Consider the following 19395-nt stretch of genomic DNA (forward strand, 5'->3'; position numbering starts at 1 on the left):
GAATGTATTCATTTCATTATACTGTCATATGGCTGGTCGCTGCTTTCAGTGGAAACTGAGCAGGATGAGTTGAGAAGTGTGGACTCTGGTTCACGCTGGGATATGCTGGGAGAGAGGAAGTGAAGAGGTGGAACATCTGGACTTCATTTGTGTGCTCCAGAGTGAGCAAGCGCTCCAGAAATAGGCTTTAAAGGTATTTTCCATATTAATTGCTGTTCCTTATTGCTATATACTGAGATACTGAGGCTCGCGACTCTTTAAGGGCATTTGACGTTTCCATACACTCTGTCTCTCCTGTGTGGGTGTGTGTTTTTGTGTGACCGCGTATTGTGCGCGCGCCTCGCTGACGCTCCACAGCCCCGTGGAGCTGTTGTTCCCAGAGAGCAGGAGGACAATCAGACGAACTGCTGGATTAGAGCGACAAAAGAGAAAGTGCAATCTCCCGTTTTTAAAAACTCTTCCCTGGCTCTTCGTTTGTCTTTTTTTGTGGAATCGTCTCGTGCTCGGCTGATCTTTGCAGGGTTTCCACGGCGGCGCACAGACCGGTATGGATTTACCAATTACGAGACAACACACGCCGTCTAGTCCTCCGCCAAAGTTTTGATTGTCATCGTTGCCTCTCGGCCCCGGAGCTGAGGAAAGCGCTGAACTTTGACGCAACATTCGCCGAGACTGGGGGCCACATGTGAGGACATTTGGAGACAAATATTTGTCGGAGCGTCGTTTCGCTGCACTCGACCAAATCGCTCATGGGGTAAGTAGTGGCACCTTCTCAAAATATTGATAGTGTGACTGTCTGCTTGTGCTGCAGCAACCTAACAAAAGGACCCCCCCCCCCCCCTTCTGTAAAATGCCATACAGTTTAACATTATATTCGTTCATTCCTTTCGCTTTGAAAATAGAAAAGTCCTTCACCTATGAACTGATTCTCCTCATTGCGCCAGCGATCACTCCAGGGGGTTCGCGGTGAACTGAAAGTCCCCTGTTTGGCGATAAGACTCTCGAAATGTGTCGTTGACCCACAAACACCTATGACAGCACGATCGCACCCATTCAGCAGATGCCGGTTGACTTGCCACACGGAGAAACTCCGCTGCAGCCGCAGTGAATATTTGGACTCCGTGTGACAGCTGCGTTTGTTAAACACAGTGTGTGTTTTAATGAATAACATTGCGTGGTGTTATATATTAACACGCAGGGCTACAGCTGTCGATCATGGGGGCGGGGGGCTCATGCAGTGTGCTGCATCATACGTTGTCTGTGTAGCTGTTGTTGGAGATGAGCTGCGTGCACCCCAGGCGTCCTCCCAGGGGCCTCAACACACACATTCACTCACTCACTCTCTCTCATACGCGCGCGCGCGCGCGCACACACACACACACACACACACACACACACACACACACACACACACACACACACAGTTCCTCGGAGCCGTTGTACAGCCTGCTGTGCCCCCCCGACCCCTCCGGACCCCTCCGATGTTGTTGAGGCTTGTTCATCCGTCACTCTAAAGAAGGCATTGTATTGAAAGGATGTATTAATAAGACAAAAGCCCCCATTATCCCCATGTAATCTCTTGGGGTTGGAGATGTGCTCCCCAGAGGAAGGCAGTGCAGAGCTTTAACAAACAAAAGTCTGACACACTACAGTAGCCTATACTGCTGTCAGACATGAAAATAAGCAACATATATCAATTAATATATAATAACATGGATTGTAATTGCATATTGGAATGAAATTGTTGGACATTTGCAGGACAGTCTGTGTCCTCTTTAGTAAGCCTGGTAAATTTCCTTTCCATCACCGTAAGGCCAGACTGACCAAATGAGATGTTGTTTCCTTGTGTCCAGAAGAGTAAACCCTGCAGAGAGGGATACATAGGTGTCAGCAGTGCAGTCATGAGGCCTGTTGTGGGAGAATCCTCAAATCACAGTGAGATAAGATGATAACGTGGAGGAACTAATGTTTATTGCCCAGATAAAAGCCCCCATCCATCATCCTCTATCCTGTGGTTGGTCTGTTTCAGTCTGCACAGCATTGCACTCATTTGCAGGCTGCTAACTGCAAAGGCTTTTGGTGGCCTTACCTCAAGCCCCATCTGAGGTGACAGGGTGAGAAACCAAGCTCTCAAACGTGCACAAATGCTACAAGGTCTGTTGAATTAAGCAAATGCCTTACTGTGATAACATCAGGAGTAGGGGGTGAAGAGGAAGCGCGCTCAGCAGTATTAGGAGAGTACTATCAAGTGTTGAAGGCCCTGTCAGCAGCTTCATTGATGCTGGTGTTGTGCGAGAGCAGCTAGGTTTGTTTGGGGCATGCACGCCTGCCTATCGGCTCAGGTGCTTCTCCCAGCATGCCTTGGACTGGCTGAAGACAGAGGCATGATACAGCTGGTCGGCCGGCTGTGTTTGGTCCATGTGACCACATGGCTCATTGCACAAGAACAACACCCGCTACCCCAGCAGGTCTGACCGCTGCCAGGCTTCTTCACACACTTCACCATCCTTGGCCTGGGCCAGAGTAACCCCAGGGTGCTGTGAGCAGCGTCATCTTATTGGCCAGACACTCCACAGATCCAGGCACACGGAGCCTTCTGCAGACATGGAGCACACATGGTATTAGTCTTACCAGTCTATAGAGAGGGACTTGAAAATCTTTCATGTTAGAGCGCAGGCAGACTGGCTCAGTCTAGCAGCCCATGACATCATGAGTTCAGGATCTGTATGTTGCTGACCCAGCTCGCTGTGCTCGGTGGCCCTGTTTGTTCCTCTGCAAGATGACTGCTGTAATCAGACCCTTCTTAATGGGGACTGCCAGCGACAGCGTGAGAAATGCAGACAAATAGATGAGTTGAATAAATAAATAGATGTATAAGTGCATGGGTGGATAAATAAATTAATGGTAATTCAGCGGTGGGAACTGGATTTACAGGACTTTTTTTAATGTCACTAGGGGGTTGAAGGCGGGGATGGTGGGTGGGGGGGTGCCGATCCTTAACGGATGCTCGGGTTTCAGCTCAGTCCTGAGAGCGGTCTGCATATAGGAAACAGTGAGAAGGCTTTTCCTTTAGGAGACTCACTTCTCTTTTGTTGTCTACACTCACCACTTTATTCAGTCAGATTGGGCGGGTAACAGCACTGAAAGATCAGAGGAGCGACCTGCCAGAGGCACACTGGCTTTTACCTGGTTAAGTGAAACCAGTCAGAGGTCAATACATAACTTTTTGAAAAAAGAATAGGCGCCTTGGCAGATCATAGGAGACAATGCATGCGTTTATACATGCTTTTGAGCTTTTCTCTGTGATATTAATAGTGTTCTGCAGACAGTCAGCTGGGTTCTACAGTCTCAGAGTTCTAGCTGGTACTCCCTCTTTGCCTGAAAAACACTTTCCTAGGGTGTGGCAGCTGGAGCGAAATAAACGCCTTCTGTTCGCAGGCTGCCGAAGCGCAAGTCACAACACACAGCTGACATCATCTAGCTTTATGATTCACAGCCAAGAGCTGGGAGTGTCTGAGATCAGAGAAATAAATATGGCGTCCTCTGCTTTTTACCCATTTTGTAAACAGAACTCATGGGATGTCACTAAAAGTTGTGTTTGCTCTGTGTTGGCAGGTAGAGAAATGCACATGCACACTTACTTGCTCTATCTGTCTGTGCTTTTCAAAACAATCTTTCTGAGTTGCAAGAAGATGCAGTCAGTGCTGTTCTGATTATCTTATAAACATTTACATAAGCTGATATTTGATGGAGAAAATAGTGGAGGGGTTATTTTAGGAAGGTGTTTTAGCCAATGAAAGAATCCATTAGCTTTAAAGTCTCCTGTTACATTCCTTTTCCACTTGAGGGACTTGAACAAACTATAAGACCCCCCATGATCAGGGGCTTACGCTTGTACAAGCATGCCAGGATTTTCTTTGCACTTTTCTGGAGTAGGGATAAGGCCGTTCTTCTGTCACATTTCGAGCTTGGACCATCCCTTTTTCCAAAATGCTGTCAGAACTAATGCTGCAAATGGTTTTTAGCTCTGACAGGCATTTTTCTGTGCAGCATGCTCCACAGACAGGGACGTCACACATCCTTCAGAGACAATGACAAGTAGACTGAAGGGTTTCTGGTTACTGCTGTGGCTTTGGATAGGATCGGCAGCACTTTGCAGCCTCTCTTTAGGTCATACTCTATGATTTATGAATTGGATGGGAACAGCCTCACACTGTCTGTTCTAGCGGCAGACTTAATCAGTGTGGTCATGTCGTGGTTTCCTGATTCCTGGTCCTTCTCAGTGCTCCCTCTCGGGCGATCTTGGAGCAGGTACACATGAAGATGCTGTGATTTTGAAGACTTCCTCCTCCTCTCTTCTTCTCTCTTGGAAGCCTTTGTTATCCAGTCAGCTTTGTTTGTGCAGCTGGAACACTCAACAGGATTACTTCAAGACCCCACCTCCCCAGATCCAAAAGTATGCTGGAGACAGTTTTCTTGGATTTTGAATTGCCCCATGCAGCCAGAGAGAGCCTGTTGAAGCCATTCATTTTCTTTGGAACTGAAAGTTAACTTGGTCTCTCCTCCGGATGAGCTCGTTCAGATTTTCTAATGACTGACAGACTTTAAAAATAAGGCAAAATACCCATCTGTGATGGTCTGTTTTGTTGAAAGAGCCATTAAGATTGTTTATCCTGTAAAGGCCTCAGCTTCAGTCTTTCCAGGCTTAAAGACATGGTGGAATTAACCTCCAGCCAAACACAAGCCAGGTCATGACAGGGGCCAGACTTCTCCATTGCAACAGACACATTGAGTGGAAGTGGATTCTGTTTACTTCAAACTAATATGACAACTGTTCAAACATGTCCATTTCAGATGAGCCTTGTCGAGGTCAAAGTCAAGTAGCTGTTGCCTCATACCCTCTGAAAAGCTGCACCACAGCAATACTCACTTTCTGACCTGTATGTTACAAAATATCCCTTGGCAATCCACTGTACCCAAACCTTGCATAAGGCTTGGTAATGCTGCATAAAAAGCCAAGTTGTTTAAAGTGGGGCCTTTTCTTTTTTAAATATTGTAATGTTGCCAGGAAGTAAAACAGACACAGTATACCTCCAAAACTGTAACGTTAAATACCCTTGGGTCTCTTTCCATGCACACATTCACTGGTCTTTTAAGTACAGGTTGTAACTGTACTGGCCCTGCACACATATTTTTCACAGTTTAAGATACAATGTCCTCATGCCAGAGAGCCCAAATTATGTTGACATTGCAAGAGTTTTTCAAGAAATAAATTTGCTCTCCAAAGCAAGGAATTCTTAAATTGTATAAAATACCAAGGAACAACTGCAGACTGTGGACACAACAATGTTCCCTCTCCAGGCAACCATGTTTTTCTCCAACAACAGAGCTGTGTTTAATGGATCTGTGTTTGCCAGAGGAGTCTGGAGTTGTTTTCTTATGCTGGACCATGAGGAGAGATGGAGGGCCTCCATCAATTCATCATCTTATCAGTGGGCACTATAGGCAGAAGCAATCAGGGCGGCTTTGTGCCCCTGTGTGTTAGCCCGTGTTGATGGTATCACTTTCCATTGTGCAGTGCTTTGCTTTGTCGCCAGCGCCTTCCCTTCTCTCCTCCGCTGTGTCTTTGATTTTAGCATGCTGTCCTGTGACTGTCTTTGAGTGTTCTCGTGTTCATTTGCACGTCATGCAATAAACAGTCACAAGCTCTCTCACGGCAACCTCACACTTTCCCAACGATGCAACAGAACATGAGAAGGGGTGGAGTTCAAGGTCTAGCAACAGAGTAGAATGCAAGCAGGGAGCTAGGACAAAAGACACCTGAAAGAGGGTTCAGAGCCATTCATTAGGGAAGAACTCATTGTAAAAACAAGAACATAGGAAGGTGTGAGAGGGGCAGAGTGGCTGAAACTTGAATCAAGTATTCAGGCCTGAGGTTTCTGATGCAGGCCAGCCAGACCTGGTCTCACTACTTACTGCGTCACAACATCCAGTGTGCATGTGTTCTGCGTCTATATTAAGCGTGCCATGTGGTTAACACTAGCTACCTACATGCATACAACCCCAGCAAATTCAGCCGAGCATTTATATCCGTGGTTTACTGCTGTTCCATGTCATGCATGAATTCTGAGAACAGCTTTATTACTTTTTCATGCTGAGAAAATCTCAGGGGAGTTTACACATGCAGGCTGTAGAAATACATAAATGTGTCTTCAGGGGTTGATGATAAGGATGATAATGGTGCTATTTTAAGTTATTATCAGCAAAGCTATATGAAACATCACTCACAGTTTTGCACTGGCAAGAGGATTTAAGACACATACACAGTTCTGAGAAAGTAGTTTATCGTTGCAGAGCTCTAGAGTTTCCTGAATCGAGAGCTTGCACACTGCGTGCTGTAATGAAGTCCTTAATGGGGCACTATAAGAACATGTCTGCCCCAGATGTGTGCTAAATAAATCCTTCTTGATGTGCATTTAATCACCTCTTTGTGGCCTTGTCTTTTGATCTCTGTGGTGAAGTTTAAAATATACTAGGGGAGGAGGGGGTGTTAGAGTGAGGTCGGTGTGGCTCTGCAAATCAAGGATAGGCATGAAAGGGAAATATGCAAAATAGAGTGATATAAAAACATGAATAATTTCGAAGCTAGTGACTTAAGTTGACAGGAATGGTCGGAGGGTGAAGGTATTACAGTAATTGCCTCTCGGGCGCCACCCTTGGAGATCCCCCACCCCCCAGTGGGGCAGACTTGGGGGGAGGGTGTCTGCTGGTCATGCGGGTTATGGCTCCTGAGGCTGTATGATGCCCTTCTTTACACAGCTCTTTGTCTCCAGCTCCTCTCACTGCCACCCCAAGAGCCACAGCACATGAACAGCTGCTATAAACAAAGCACTGCAAAGTTGCAGAGATGAACTGAGGAGAGGAACAGAAAACAAGGCAACTCAAGTGCCGTTTGTTGGTGACTGAACTGTGTTGTCTGGCTGGTACCCTCAGAAGAAGCTGTACTCAAACTGTCAAACCGTTTGACGAGTGAAAGGGCAATCCCTAATTATATGATGAAACCCCATGTATTGAGGACACCCACTCCCCTAATATCTAGCAGCTTAAATACCATTTCAATGAAGCATGATTGTGTTATCATAATAACCGACAAAAAGGTTTGCCTTTGTAGCTAAAATTAAAACTCAAATGCAGAGTGAAAGAACAGGAGGGAACCGTTAAATCTGTCAGTAAATAGGAACTGTTTTGTTCTTTGCCTCTCATCCAAAGCAGGTATGGTGACACTTGTCATGAATGCTTCTGTTTTTCTTTTAGTCACATAAAAAGTTGTGATTTGTGTATGTCTGCCTGTGGTTTGGCGAGTAGTAGACATTAGTTTTTTTTTCTGTGAAATTTGTTGTTCCCCCAGTTGTCTTCCTCTCTAAGATAGAAACTGAGAGATAGCGCAGGCCCCCATCTCATATCTCTCAGTCTGTTCTGCTTCTCGACTGTGCAAGTTAAAAGTGCAACGCTGAAACAAGCTCTCTTCTTTCCCGTATGCTCGCTTACTTCCTTTAAAAACCCAGAGTTTGTCTGGTAATTTTACAAGCCGCTTTTATGAGATTGCGACGACTTATTTGCTTGTATCTCACTCCTCCATCCTCAGCTCACGCTTTTGTCTCTTGAGTACGAGACGACAGTCTGTGAAATCACTGCCAGAATGTGTCAGACTTTCTGTCTCTCAGGATTTTACTACTTTGATTTCCGGTGTTTAGGAAATATCAGTGAACATCTGGAAATATCTAGTCAAATAGATAAGAATAAATAAAAGTGAAAAGTAGTTTTTGCTTTTATGTTGACTATTGAATGCTAAAGGAAACAAACTGTGAATATCTATTAGTAGGTTGAGTCCTGACATCTTAAAGTGAATGTATTTCTATACTGGTATCAGAACTGTTACTCTTGTGCAACAGTACAAAGTTGAGGTTGGTGATGCTTTGGGGCTTAGTTTCACCTAATCTTCATGTCAGCTGTGCATCTTCATCATCACTGTTTTGAGCACCAGTGTTATCAGTGAATCTGTCTGCCGCGTGGCTTGTAACAGAGATAAGAGTGGTCGCCTAGGATTAGCTCAGGCAGTCGTGACTGTTGTCGGTTTATTTTGACCTTGTAGGAGAGGTGCTGCTAAATAAGAGTCACTGTGCGTGACTGTTTAGTCTGTGCTGTGACTAAGGTAATTTGAAGGACTGGGACACAGCTCAGTCATGTCACAGCAGCTACATGAATCCTCGTCATCACGGTAACAGCAATGCTAGAAACATTAATGCGGTTTCCTGGAAATTGACTACGGACAATCAATAGTGCTGCTGTGCTGATGTGAAAACGCAGAGCCCTGGGGCTCAGTGATGGATAGAGCAGCCACCTGCCAGACGGTCCATCCGTTGTTTTCTGTGGTTGCACAGCATGACTGCATGGAGCTGCTTGATGTAAAAAAGGCCTGCCTTAATGTGTGCATGTGTGCAGTGGCTTGTGATGGCTTAGAGGAGCACTGAGCTGTCAATGTCAAGACAGGGAAGTATGAAATGTCATTGCAGACATAGTTTTACATGGAAAAGTATAGAGAATGACTGTGTCTGTTCTTTAGGCAAGCGATCTTTTGCAGTAGTCATTTCCTTAGAACTGAAGCTCCTGTGGTAGCAGTGGTGAAACTTTGTGGTGGTATTAGTTGTGTTTTCTGCTGCGAGTCTGACATGTCAACACTTGATTGGGGAAATGTTCTGACTACATTGCTGTGCTTTGCACATGGAATTTTCCTCTCAGGAGCTATAGCTTCTGTACCTACACTCTATTAGATCAGATTCACACCTTTTGTTTTACTTCTGGTGAAATACCCCTAAAGACACATTGTTTGATAATTACATCCTGTTTGATTTAAAAAAATTTTCACTTGAAACATCTTTGCTGTTCAGCTCTAGCACTCAAATACATCACAAACAATTGCTGTTCCTCTGAAATGCTTACCGTATATACTACTATATCTTTCTCATTGAGAGTATCCGTCATTATGGTTAAAGCACTCACAGGCTGTCTTTTGGACTCTAGGTCAGTTAGAAGAGCAGAGGGGTGAAGAAAGGTGTAGAATGATGCCATTTACCATTATAGCAAAGTACTCTGAAAGATAAACTATACGCTGATATCACCATAAGCAGCTGTGAAACTGAACAGGAAAGAACAAATCACAGCGGCAGATGCTTTCCGTGTATCCATGATGGATTACCTTGTGAGTGTTCTTAAAACCGAGGAGAGATTAAGTCTGTCCTAGAAGAAAAGCCTAGTGTCCCTCAGAGGACGCAGGAAGTCATTAAATTTCCTTAAAATGGAAAATGTACATATTATCTTGTTCATATCATAGTCCTAACTGAGGAGACATGTCTGTTATAGGCTCATGCTACTGGTGTTTTAGGGAAGATTCTGTGGAGAAACACATGCTGTGAAAAAAGAGGCTGGATTGATGCTATGTCGCCTTCTACAGAGACTTGCGAGCGGGGACTGTGAAATGGAGAAAGATGTGTTACAGGATGTTTCAGACCACAGACTGCTCAACAGAGAAACAGGCTGAGTGAATCTTCTAGGTAAACACATTAAAATGCAAACAAGATAACCTGCCAGGTTAGTCACTGCTCTTATCTAGTCCAAAATGTTGTGGGAGATTGTACATGTGAGTGAAATGTGGGCAGCTGTGTCCAGACTTAGGAGCTCTGTTTTTGTTTCAAGGTCTTTACCCTAGGGAAAGCAGAGCCAGGTGTAAGTAGAGTGTTACAGGTAGCAGGTGGTGTAATGGGGTGGCGTTGCCTTGGTTTTTAGTGAGCAGACGCTCTGCTAATTGGGGCTTATCAGGTGTTTCTGGGAAAAACACCTGAGGCTTTTGTGCAGTCGTCAGTCCCATGATGGAGAGGGGAACTCTGTCCCTTGTTCGGATTAGGAGAAAACAAGAGTCAGCTTTCAGCAGCAACTATCACTCCCTTTTGGACGCTCTAGGCCCGATACGCAGCTGTTTGCAACTATGGTGCCCTCGTTCGCATCTGTGCTTGTGAAAAGTAGGCATGGCTGTGAAAATCCTAAATACAATTTGGTAGCATGTGTATATTTGACACATGTGACATTTGAGGAACAGACATTTTGGTGATGATACAGAAGTTTTCTGATAGGATATCCTGTCTCAGTTGTCTGCCTCATTTGACTTCCTTTGTCTCTTTGGAACTTGTTTTTACCCTTCTGTCCACAGTTGTTTCTTTCATCACCTTTACTAGATGTGTCTGAGCTTTGCTGTGAAATCCAGACAGGATATTATGTTATGAAAACAAGGAAGGTCAAAAATTTTCCATCTTCTCTGTCCCTGTGAAATCCCCATTTAGAAAGAACTTTGAACATAGCATATGTATAGTATGTATTTCCTACATCTACATACTTATACACTGTAAAGAAAGATATACCATATTTACTCAATAAAATTGAGGCAACAGATTGCACGCAATATTATTAATTAAATATTATCAGATTTGTAATTGAGTAAATTTTAATTAAATGAGACCCTTTGGAGTTAACCATTTAATATGAGTAGATTTAATTAAAATACAAAAAGGCAATAATTAAAACCTAAACAAAAATATTGAGTATATATCAAAAAGATAAATGTCTAAATTAGTAAAAAGTATTAATAAAACATAATTAAATTCTACATACAAGTACCATGTAATTGAGTAATAATGAAATATCTTAATCAGTTAATTTATTTGAATTTACTCAGTGGATTTAATTAAATCGAAATATTATTCTTACTTTGATATATTGTGTTTATCTCATGATCTACATTTTAAGGTGAGATTACACTGGGTACCAGGAAGAACAGAGGAAATAAAACTCAGAAATTAACAAATCACACATAAAATGCTTGCCAAAATTAACATTTTTATTATAAAAGTTATAGCATTTCATTGCAAACTTTTACAAATTATGACCTTGAACACTATTTTGTGAAAACAAAAATGTGTACAGTTGCCAGAGTACCTGTCGAGAAGAACTAAGAAACATTAGGGCATGGCTACACTGTCCTATCATGGACAAGACAAGGTACCGAATTTCCAGTTTCAAATGTCCTGTGCTGTAGCCTGTAATGGGTCAGAAGATCACCTCTTGTCGTTGCTCTGTATCCACAGGTTTTACACTGCCATCTCATCTGGGGGCACAAAAGAGAAACACAGTCATGTTAATTACAAAATGTGCCTTTCTGTTTAATTGCAGATAAAATAAAAACCATCCATGTATCAATCACATGCATATGGTGTATTGTAGGGCTGGTTGGTATATCAATATTTGCATCTCTTTATTGTCAACATATATGTACACTGATGACATCCAGTCTAGCAAGAAATTAAATTTTAAACAATTATAGCCTACATTCTAGATGTGAGAGTTACTCCAAAAACAAACCTTGTTAATTTAACTTTATTTCAATATTTCATATTTTAAATGAATTGCAAAACCTAATTGTTGTACACTTGAACACATAATTACTATCATATAATAAGTGATTGACTAAATGTTTACTGAGTTTTATGCAAAGGTAGAACAAACAAACAGATCACAGCAGCATGTCCTGACACGCCCCCTACCCCACCCCCACCACACACACACACACACACACACACACCACACGAAGTTCGCTAAACTTTTAAACTATCAACCCTGCATATGCTGGACATAAAACGAATGGTACCACATTGCTCCTCACATATTGTCAGAAGAATTTTATTGACGCAACCGTGATGTTAGCTCGCCGACCTGATTCGACTTTTCGCGGCTGGCGGGAGATTATGAATTAAGAGTAACAGTAAACCTCAATAAAATTGAAGCCCTAAAACGTAACACTGACTTAATGCGTTTTCGAGGTAACTTAACGTGATGACAAAACAGCGAAAGAACAGAGATAAGTGATAACGTTACCTGCGTGGTAAACGGTCCAACACAACGCGGAAGTTAAGTTAACGGAAGTGCAGCAAGTAGAGTTTGGAAATAAAAGCTCAATATACTTAGCGCGATAATCCTGATCATTTCTCGATATGGAAAAGTGTCTGATCGCAACACAAACCCCAACATGATTATCGGCAGGATTTAATAAGTACATGCCGAGGACATATGAATAACACTAACGCAACATGGGCAACACCATATCGGAATAATAACCGACGTCTTTCAAAGTAAAAGCTTGTGCTTTTATCAGCAATACGAACGTTTCCATTTTGGAAGCGAAACACTATCACAATACTAGCCTATATTAACATAGTTAACATAGTTAGCTAACAGAAGCCGGCTTTCTGCTGCTGAGTTTCTCTCTCTCTGTGTGCTATGCTCTGCTCATGTTGTATTATAATTCAGCATGCACCATAGACATGTATTGACTTCACCATCCCAGTACAGACAAAATACGTTTACTTACCACAGTTAACCAGATTACATAGATGAGTAAAGTGGAGGAGGGTAACTGCCCATCTGCATGTTTTGCCTGCCAAATTCAAAAAGCGCGGTTAACAGGAAGTGCTTTTCAATTAAAAATTGACAGGTTCAATTAAGTTGGATTTATTCAATTTTCTCTCCGTTTAGAATTGCATGAACAGAAAGCTTATATTTAATTAATCCAAAATACGCTGGTTTTATTCAAGACATTTTTATTTGAATTTTACTTAAATAATCACGACAAAATCAAGGACACATTAATATTGAATATACTTTACCAAATTCATCAGTTAAAACCTACATGACCACAGAATCATTTATTACAGTGTACATATGCATTACTTTGGAACAAATGAATACAACTTCCGCATACATATGTGCCTAATGTTAAAATCACAATAGAAGAACATGAGAACAGGTGCTAAATTATTTAAACTTTGACCAGTTTAAGTTGCACTTAAATATATGAATATGTTGTCCCAAAGTAATGCTCTTAAATGATACTTTGGTCTGATTTTATTAGCCATTAATGCAACTTACTTCAATGTAGACAAAATAGATTTAAATTACATAAATATATCTTAAATGCTCATGTGCAGTAATTGAAAAAGTGTATACAGTTGGATTTATTGGAAGTGTACACTGGTAATACTACACAACATTTGATGCACAAGAAGTATATCTAAATATACTTTAGAGCAGTGTGTGTTTCAAAATTATCCTGCCTCTGGTTGTATAATTCTGTACAATTCTAATATTTTTGTCCCCTTTTTAAATTCTAGTAAATTATTAATTAGTATATATATATGTGTGTGTGTATTAAATACTTAAACTATTCTGTTGGTACACTGACGTATAGTTTTTATGGTTTTGTGTTGCTGTTGCTATCCTATTGTGTTAGTTAGTCAATGGTTGACATGGCATAACAACATTTTTGACAATTTGTTATGTCTATTGTGGAAGTGTGACAGCGATGTCTGGGTCGAGCACAGGGCACAACTCTGACAACGGGTCGGGAGGGGTTACAGAGCAGGAAGCCCGCACTCCTGTCGACCAATCACCGTGCCTGAATTGCACACGGCAGGTAAGGGGGCAGGGCAGGGCTGCAATGAGACGGTGCTGTAGGCAAACCAGCCCGTCAGGTTTCCCACACACAGTGAAATCCCTTGATGACAGACGACATGGACTGCAGGTGACAGGAGGACCTTGAGCCGTCTACACGACGCATGAGCGAGCTATCCAGGGAAAACCTTGCAGAGCAGAAAAGCCAAAATGAAGCAAAGCAAAACCAATGTGTTTTTCTTTTAGCAGACTGGAGACTGTGGAGGTACAGAACTGGTCTATGTCAGCCTACTTTCCAATAGTAAAACCATTATAGGCTGCAATAATGTAACCTAATGTAATTACGCTGGTGCAGCTGGCACATGTGCTCAGCCTCAAGCCTCCTATTTGTGTCTATTAATGGAGCTAAAAAGGACGGGGTGGAGACTGTCCTGATACAGCGGTTCTGATAAGAAGTGCTCAACTGTAAATAAATTTCTACTATGATACAGTTGTAGCAGCCAAATGGAAGTGTGCTGTCCCATTATTAAGGCTGAAGGGCAATGCTCTCCACACTGAAGGAGACTATTGTTCTTTGTTCCTGCTTGAGGAAACAGTGTGCTGGTTATTACCGGCAACCAATAGCAGCTGTGTCAAAGCTGCATGTTTGTCGGGGAATGTGTCGCTGCACTACTCTTTGTCTGTCACAATTTGCCGTGTGTGAATGTAGATTTCTGTGCATGTGCGGAGTAATACTCTGTGCGGGGCAACATGTAACATGGACGAATTTGTACGCGTGGACGTCACGGTGATGTCTCAGATTCCTGCCTTTGTGTCCAGATGCCGTTCCACATGCATGCTCTTTTCTGGCTTTGTCTCGTTCCCTCTCCATCTTTCAGTCTCTCGGGTTTTGAGTCAAAGCCCAGCAGAACGGAGAAGAGGTTCAGCCCCAATTTTCCACTAAAGGTTACCAGTTAAGAGCTGCTGCAGCCGTTCAGGCTTGTTGCACAGACAAGCAGTGGAAGCATCAGTGTTCAATTACCTCTGGAGCTGGTCTGCAGAGGGATCCTGTTACTTTTGACAGGTTTAAGACACCAGCTCCACCTCTAATTAGATTTCCAGAGCCTCCAACTTTCCTTTGTTTTCTGCCCTGTAGCTGCAGTCGCTTTTATTTTGTTTTGTTTATAGGTTTCTCCTTGAAAAGAGTAATTTGAAGCCACATTGGTGGTACACAAAGCTTTTGTTAATTAGTTTGGATGCATCATTAAAAACCTTTGCAGCTTAAAAGGTGTTCTGCATGGTTTCACACTGGTAAGAATGTTTATGCATTCTGTTGTATACATCAGACAATACAAAAACATAATTCTTGATTAATCCCACAGCAGGGAAATTTGCAATAACAACATATGCCTGTAAAGCACCATTAGACATAATGTTATTGTGTGTGTATAGTAATTAATCTGACTGGGCCTCAGTATAACACCCACCATGCAGGATGTGGAAAATCAATAGTGTATTGAATATCTTATATTGCAATGTCACAAGCAAATGGTTTATAATTTTTTTCTTAATGCACTACAATAAAGTCTCACAAAGCTTTTCATCACACAGTCAGGGGCACACCTTTTCTTCTCCAGTATCTATTTGATTTGCTGTTGATGTTTGTGAACTGGTTGGAAAGGGCAGGTCAGGATGAAGAAGTCTGATCCACAAGCTATTCTGAAGTTTCAAGAGGTAACTCACTGGAGTGGAATGGTTCGCTCCCCACAACAATGCCGTGTGTTGACAGCTGAGTGCTCGGACAGGGTTAGTGGAATGTCCCCTTCAGACCGTGAGCGCAGCCCTTTGTCTAAGCACCAGCACTCTGCCTCACAGACTATTTACTCCTCTACCTGAAGATGATCTCTGCCTGCACAGGGTCACCGTTCGAAAAAGGGAAGATTTGTATTTGAATGTGCAACTCTCCTTCTAAGCCACTGGATTATCACTTCCATTCTTTTAGGCCACATCAGCCGTTGCGTGCGTGGGTGTTCAGTTTGGGATGTAAGAAATGGACACAGTCAGTGCAGTGTGTTCTCTCACTATGAGGCCTTTCATTTCATTATGTGATTGCTGGTCTTTACTTCAAATGTAAACTTCAAAGCTCTTCATTTTGAATCTGTTTATCTGTTGGATCAGCTCAAGGACATTTGATAATAAGGGGTGTTCATTTTGACGATCTGGTCTGTCGCTGTTTCCCCAGTCTTTGACTTTGGGGCATTACATTGGAGTTTTCTTCAAGTTAAAAAAGGTCTCCACTGTACAAACTGAGAAACAGGTTGTTGCCTGGCTACTTTGTTTTGCTAGAGGACCTTGGGAAGTGCATTGCTTTGCTAAAAATGTATGTTTGCTTTGTCACAGTACATTTCATTAGTACAACAAGTAACCCAGGTCTCTTCCTTTCTGTGTGTCTGCAGGTGACCCACATAGAGGTCCTTAGAAGTGACTGTGGGACAGGCAGTCTCCCTCCCGGCCAAAACCCTCTTCCTGTCCTTTCCTTAAAGGCAATGATTACTGGCTTAGACACTCTCCACAACTCCACTGTGTGAATGAATCTTTGCCGTAAAGCCACTGTGATCTGCCACCCTGTCACCATGAAGAGCAAGTATTCCCAGTACCACAATAAGAGTCTGATCCACTCCTACTATGCCTTCGTTAAGAACATGACCCCCCAGGATCTGGATAAACATATTGAGAGTAAAAAACAGCTCACCACCCTCAATATTGTCATTGTGATCCTCTGCACTATCATCATCCTGGAGAATCTGCTGGTCCTAATTGCTGTCTGCCGCAACAAGAAGTTCCACTCCGCCATGTTTTTCTTCATCGGCAACCTGGCATTCTCTGACCTGCTGGCAGGCTCGGCCTACATAGCGAACATTTTTCTGTCAGGGTCGAGGACCTTTGAGCTGATGCCTGTGCAGTGGTTCATTCGGGAGGGTACAGCTTTTATTGCTCTGGCAGCTTCAGTCTTCAGCTTGCTGGCCATAGCTATGGAACGCTATCTCGCTATCACCAAGGTCAAGGTGTATGGCTCCACCAAAACGTGCCGCATGTTTCTTTTGATAGGGGCTTGTTGGGTCACCTCCATCCTGCTTGGAGGACTCCCCATCATCGGCTGGAACTGCATCAACAACCTCCCTGAATGCTCAGCTGTTTTGCCACTCTACTCAAAGAAGTACATCCTCTTTGTTGTCACCATTTTCAGCATCATACTGCTCTCTATTGTCATCCTCTATGTGAAAATCTATTTGATTGTACGCTCCAGCCGCCAGGAAGCAACCAATGCAGCCACCTATTCCCTTTTGAAAACTGTCACTATAGTGCTGGGTGTCTTCATCATGTGCTGGCTGCCCGCTTTTACCATCCTCCTCCTAGATTCATCCTGCAGGATACAATTCTGCCCTATCCTCTCCAAAGCAGAAATATTTTTTGGCTTTGCCACTCTGAACTCAGCGCTTAACCCAGTGATCTACACACTGCGCAGCAAAGACATGAGAAAGGAATTCCTGCGTGTGTTGTGCTGCTGGGGGGTGCTGCAGAGCGGGCGGCCCTCTGACCGCTGCCTGGTCCCTCTAAAGAGCTCTAGCTCTCTGGAACACTGCACCACCAAACACGAACACCAGACCACACCCATCATGCAAGACTGTACCACCTGTGTCTGACATGGTGCAAACACATTGGAGTGCTTTTGTGTATGTGTGTGTATGTATGTGAATGAGAGCGAGAGAAAGCATGTGTTTATATGAGATCAAGTATAGAGGCTGTGATGAGACGGAGAGATGCTAAAAAACAAGCAAGCACACCCCGGACTGACATGCCTGGCCAGGCTGCGACACAGCCATCTACAACAACAACTTCTTCTTACTACAATCAAAATTGTGTGATTTCACAATCAGAATTCAATCAATTCACCTGTGAAGCAGGTGTAAAAACACAATGTTGGATCCAATTTTGTAGGTGAGAACTTTCAGAAATGTGAAAATAGCTTTTTTGTGGGTACTCTCAATAATTAATATGGTGTTGCAAATCATTGTCATGGCTTGCAACATGATGTTTGTCATCTTGTTTTTGTTTCTTAACATGTAAACCCCTATTAAAAGCCAAAAATAGAAACATAACATGCATAATATCATTGTTATGGTGAGTTGTTTTGGGCCTTTCAAGAACTGCATCAATGCAAAGCTTGCAAAGTTGCACTTTGTAGATTACTCAGAGATTGTTGCCTTTTGCAAGGTTTAACCACATTACTCTCCTTTACAGATATATGTATATATTAGGCCATCAGATTCTCTTTCTTTACAGAGCTGGAGGCAGTGATCAGCTTCACTCAACACTGCACTCCACACAAGCCAAATTACTGAGTGCCCCCTCGACAAAACCAGGGCTATATATTCCCCTATATAACCTTGCTTAAACCATTTGATTAACTACAACAAACTTACATAATCTGCATACATTTAATGCATGAAATTCTAACTTATTTGTAAGCGCTGATGTGTATGATATATTCCAGCTCCAGCTTCCATCACTAACACCCCTTCCCCCATTTGTCCTCATAATCTGTCCCACTTGCTTTTACTGTTGTCTTTTGTATCTTAACAGTTTCCGTAGAGGAAGGCCTAATCAGAAAGCACATTTCCTGAAGTGAGTTGGCACTGATGAATCATTTTCAATGACAGCTGTCCAGCAGCGTTGACTAATGGGACCAACGTCCTGACAGTGTTGTAGAAACGTAGCAGAAATGTGTTGTCCCTGTTTGTGCCTTCCTCTTGGGGAATTAGGCTGAATGTATGTATGAAGTGTTTGGGGCAGGCGCTCCATTGTTGACAGTATTATTGATCCTCATTTTGAATTACCAAGTCATTGGCGAGCAGAGAGTGGGATGAACAGGTTAGGTCACTCTCACTGTGAAGTCTTAAATAGCACCATGAACAAGAATTTGTCGTGAACATCCTGGTTTAATGTGCTAGCCACATGCCTTGTAAAAGTAACGATGTAAGCACGCCTCATATTTCCAAAGACTCCTCACCTTCCCCACAAAATAGGAAAAGATCCGGTTTCAAACACACGGGGGAGATCTGCCTTCCTGGGAGGTCAGCTCCATCCTCATTCTGACATCCTACAACACGCAACTTCCTTCAGCCAGGAAGTCCTGTTTTTCATTGTCCGGTTCCTGTTGTTCAGGGTTAGACTAACCTTCTTCCTGTAGACACACATTTAGAAATCTTCTCTCTCTCAGTGTTTTTTTATATTGACTTTTGTATTTAGATGGCCAAGTAAGAAATGGTGAAAAGCACTTTGGCAGCTTCAGTGATGTTTGCTTTTACCCCAATATTTTCAGATGGAGAGGTGTTTCAATCTGTGTACCTATCACTTCATTGTGTTGCCTGTAATTTTTTTATGATAAATACATGAATAACTATGTATGTTTGTAAGTATGTATCTTTGTACAGTATGTATGATGTGTTGTATGAAATGTCTCGTGTGCAATAGCCTTGTGTGTCCAGTAGCACGCTGCCTGTGTTAAATCGGTACAATCTGAAACACTAATGTAGGTACATAAACATTTTTGTTAACTGCATTCCTTTATAAAAAAAAAATAAATGAATTACTGAAAGAATCCATTTTGTGTATTTGACTTCAATTCTGAGCTGAAATGTAATTGCAGCTGTAGCCTATCTGCAGGTCCTGAGATGCCTTTCTATTGTGCGTATAGCTGAGGAGTATTCAAAATGCAGTATTTAATCCAAACATGCTCTGACAAGGTCAGGAAAACACTAGCTTCAACTTGAAAGCCCGGAACTGTACATGCAAATGCTG

At 42.7% G+C, this 19395-nt stretch overlaps 1 protein-coding gene across 1 annotated transcript; it reads left to right on the forward strand.

Moving 5' to 3' along the window:
• The first annotated feature begins 267 nt into the window (after positions 1-267).
• Positions 268-19189, forward strand: s1pr2 (sphingosine-1-phosphate receptor 2). Its single transcript, XM_041957925.1, has 2 exons — positions 268-754; positions 15990-19189. Exon 2 carries the CDS (start codon positions 16122-16124, stop codon positions 17235-17237), a length of 1116 nt encoding a protein of 371 aa, XP_041813859.1. The 5' UTR covers positions 268-754; positions 15990-16121; the 3' UTR covers positions 17238-19189.
• Positions 19190-19395: the final 206 nt, after the last annotated feature.

This window comes from Chelmon rostratus, chromosome 17, assembly GCF_017976325.1.
Source record: "Chelmon rostratus isolate fCheRos1 chromosome 17, fCheRos1.pri, whole genome shotgun sequence".
NCBI lineage: Eukaryota > Metazoa > Chordata > Actinopteri > Chaetodontiformes > Chaetodontidae > Chelmon > Chelmon rostratus.

What these genes read in the sequence shown, in the direction of transcription:
- s1pr2 (XM_041957925.1), top strand. Translation starts at nt 16,122, where the DNA reads ATGAATCTTTGCCGTAAAGCCACTGTGATCTGCCACCCTGTCACCATG.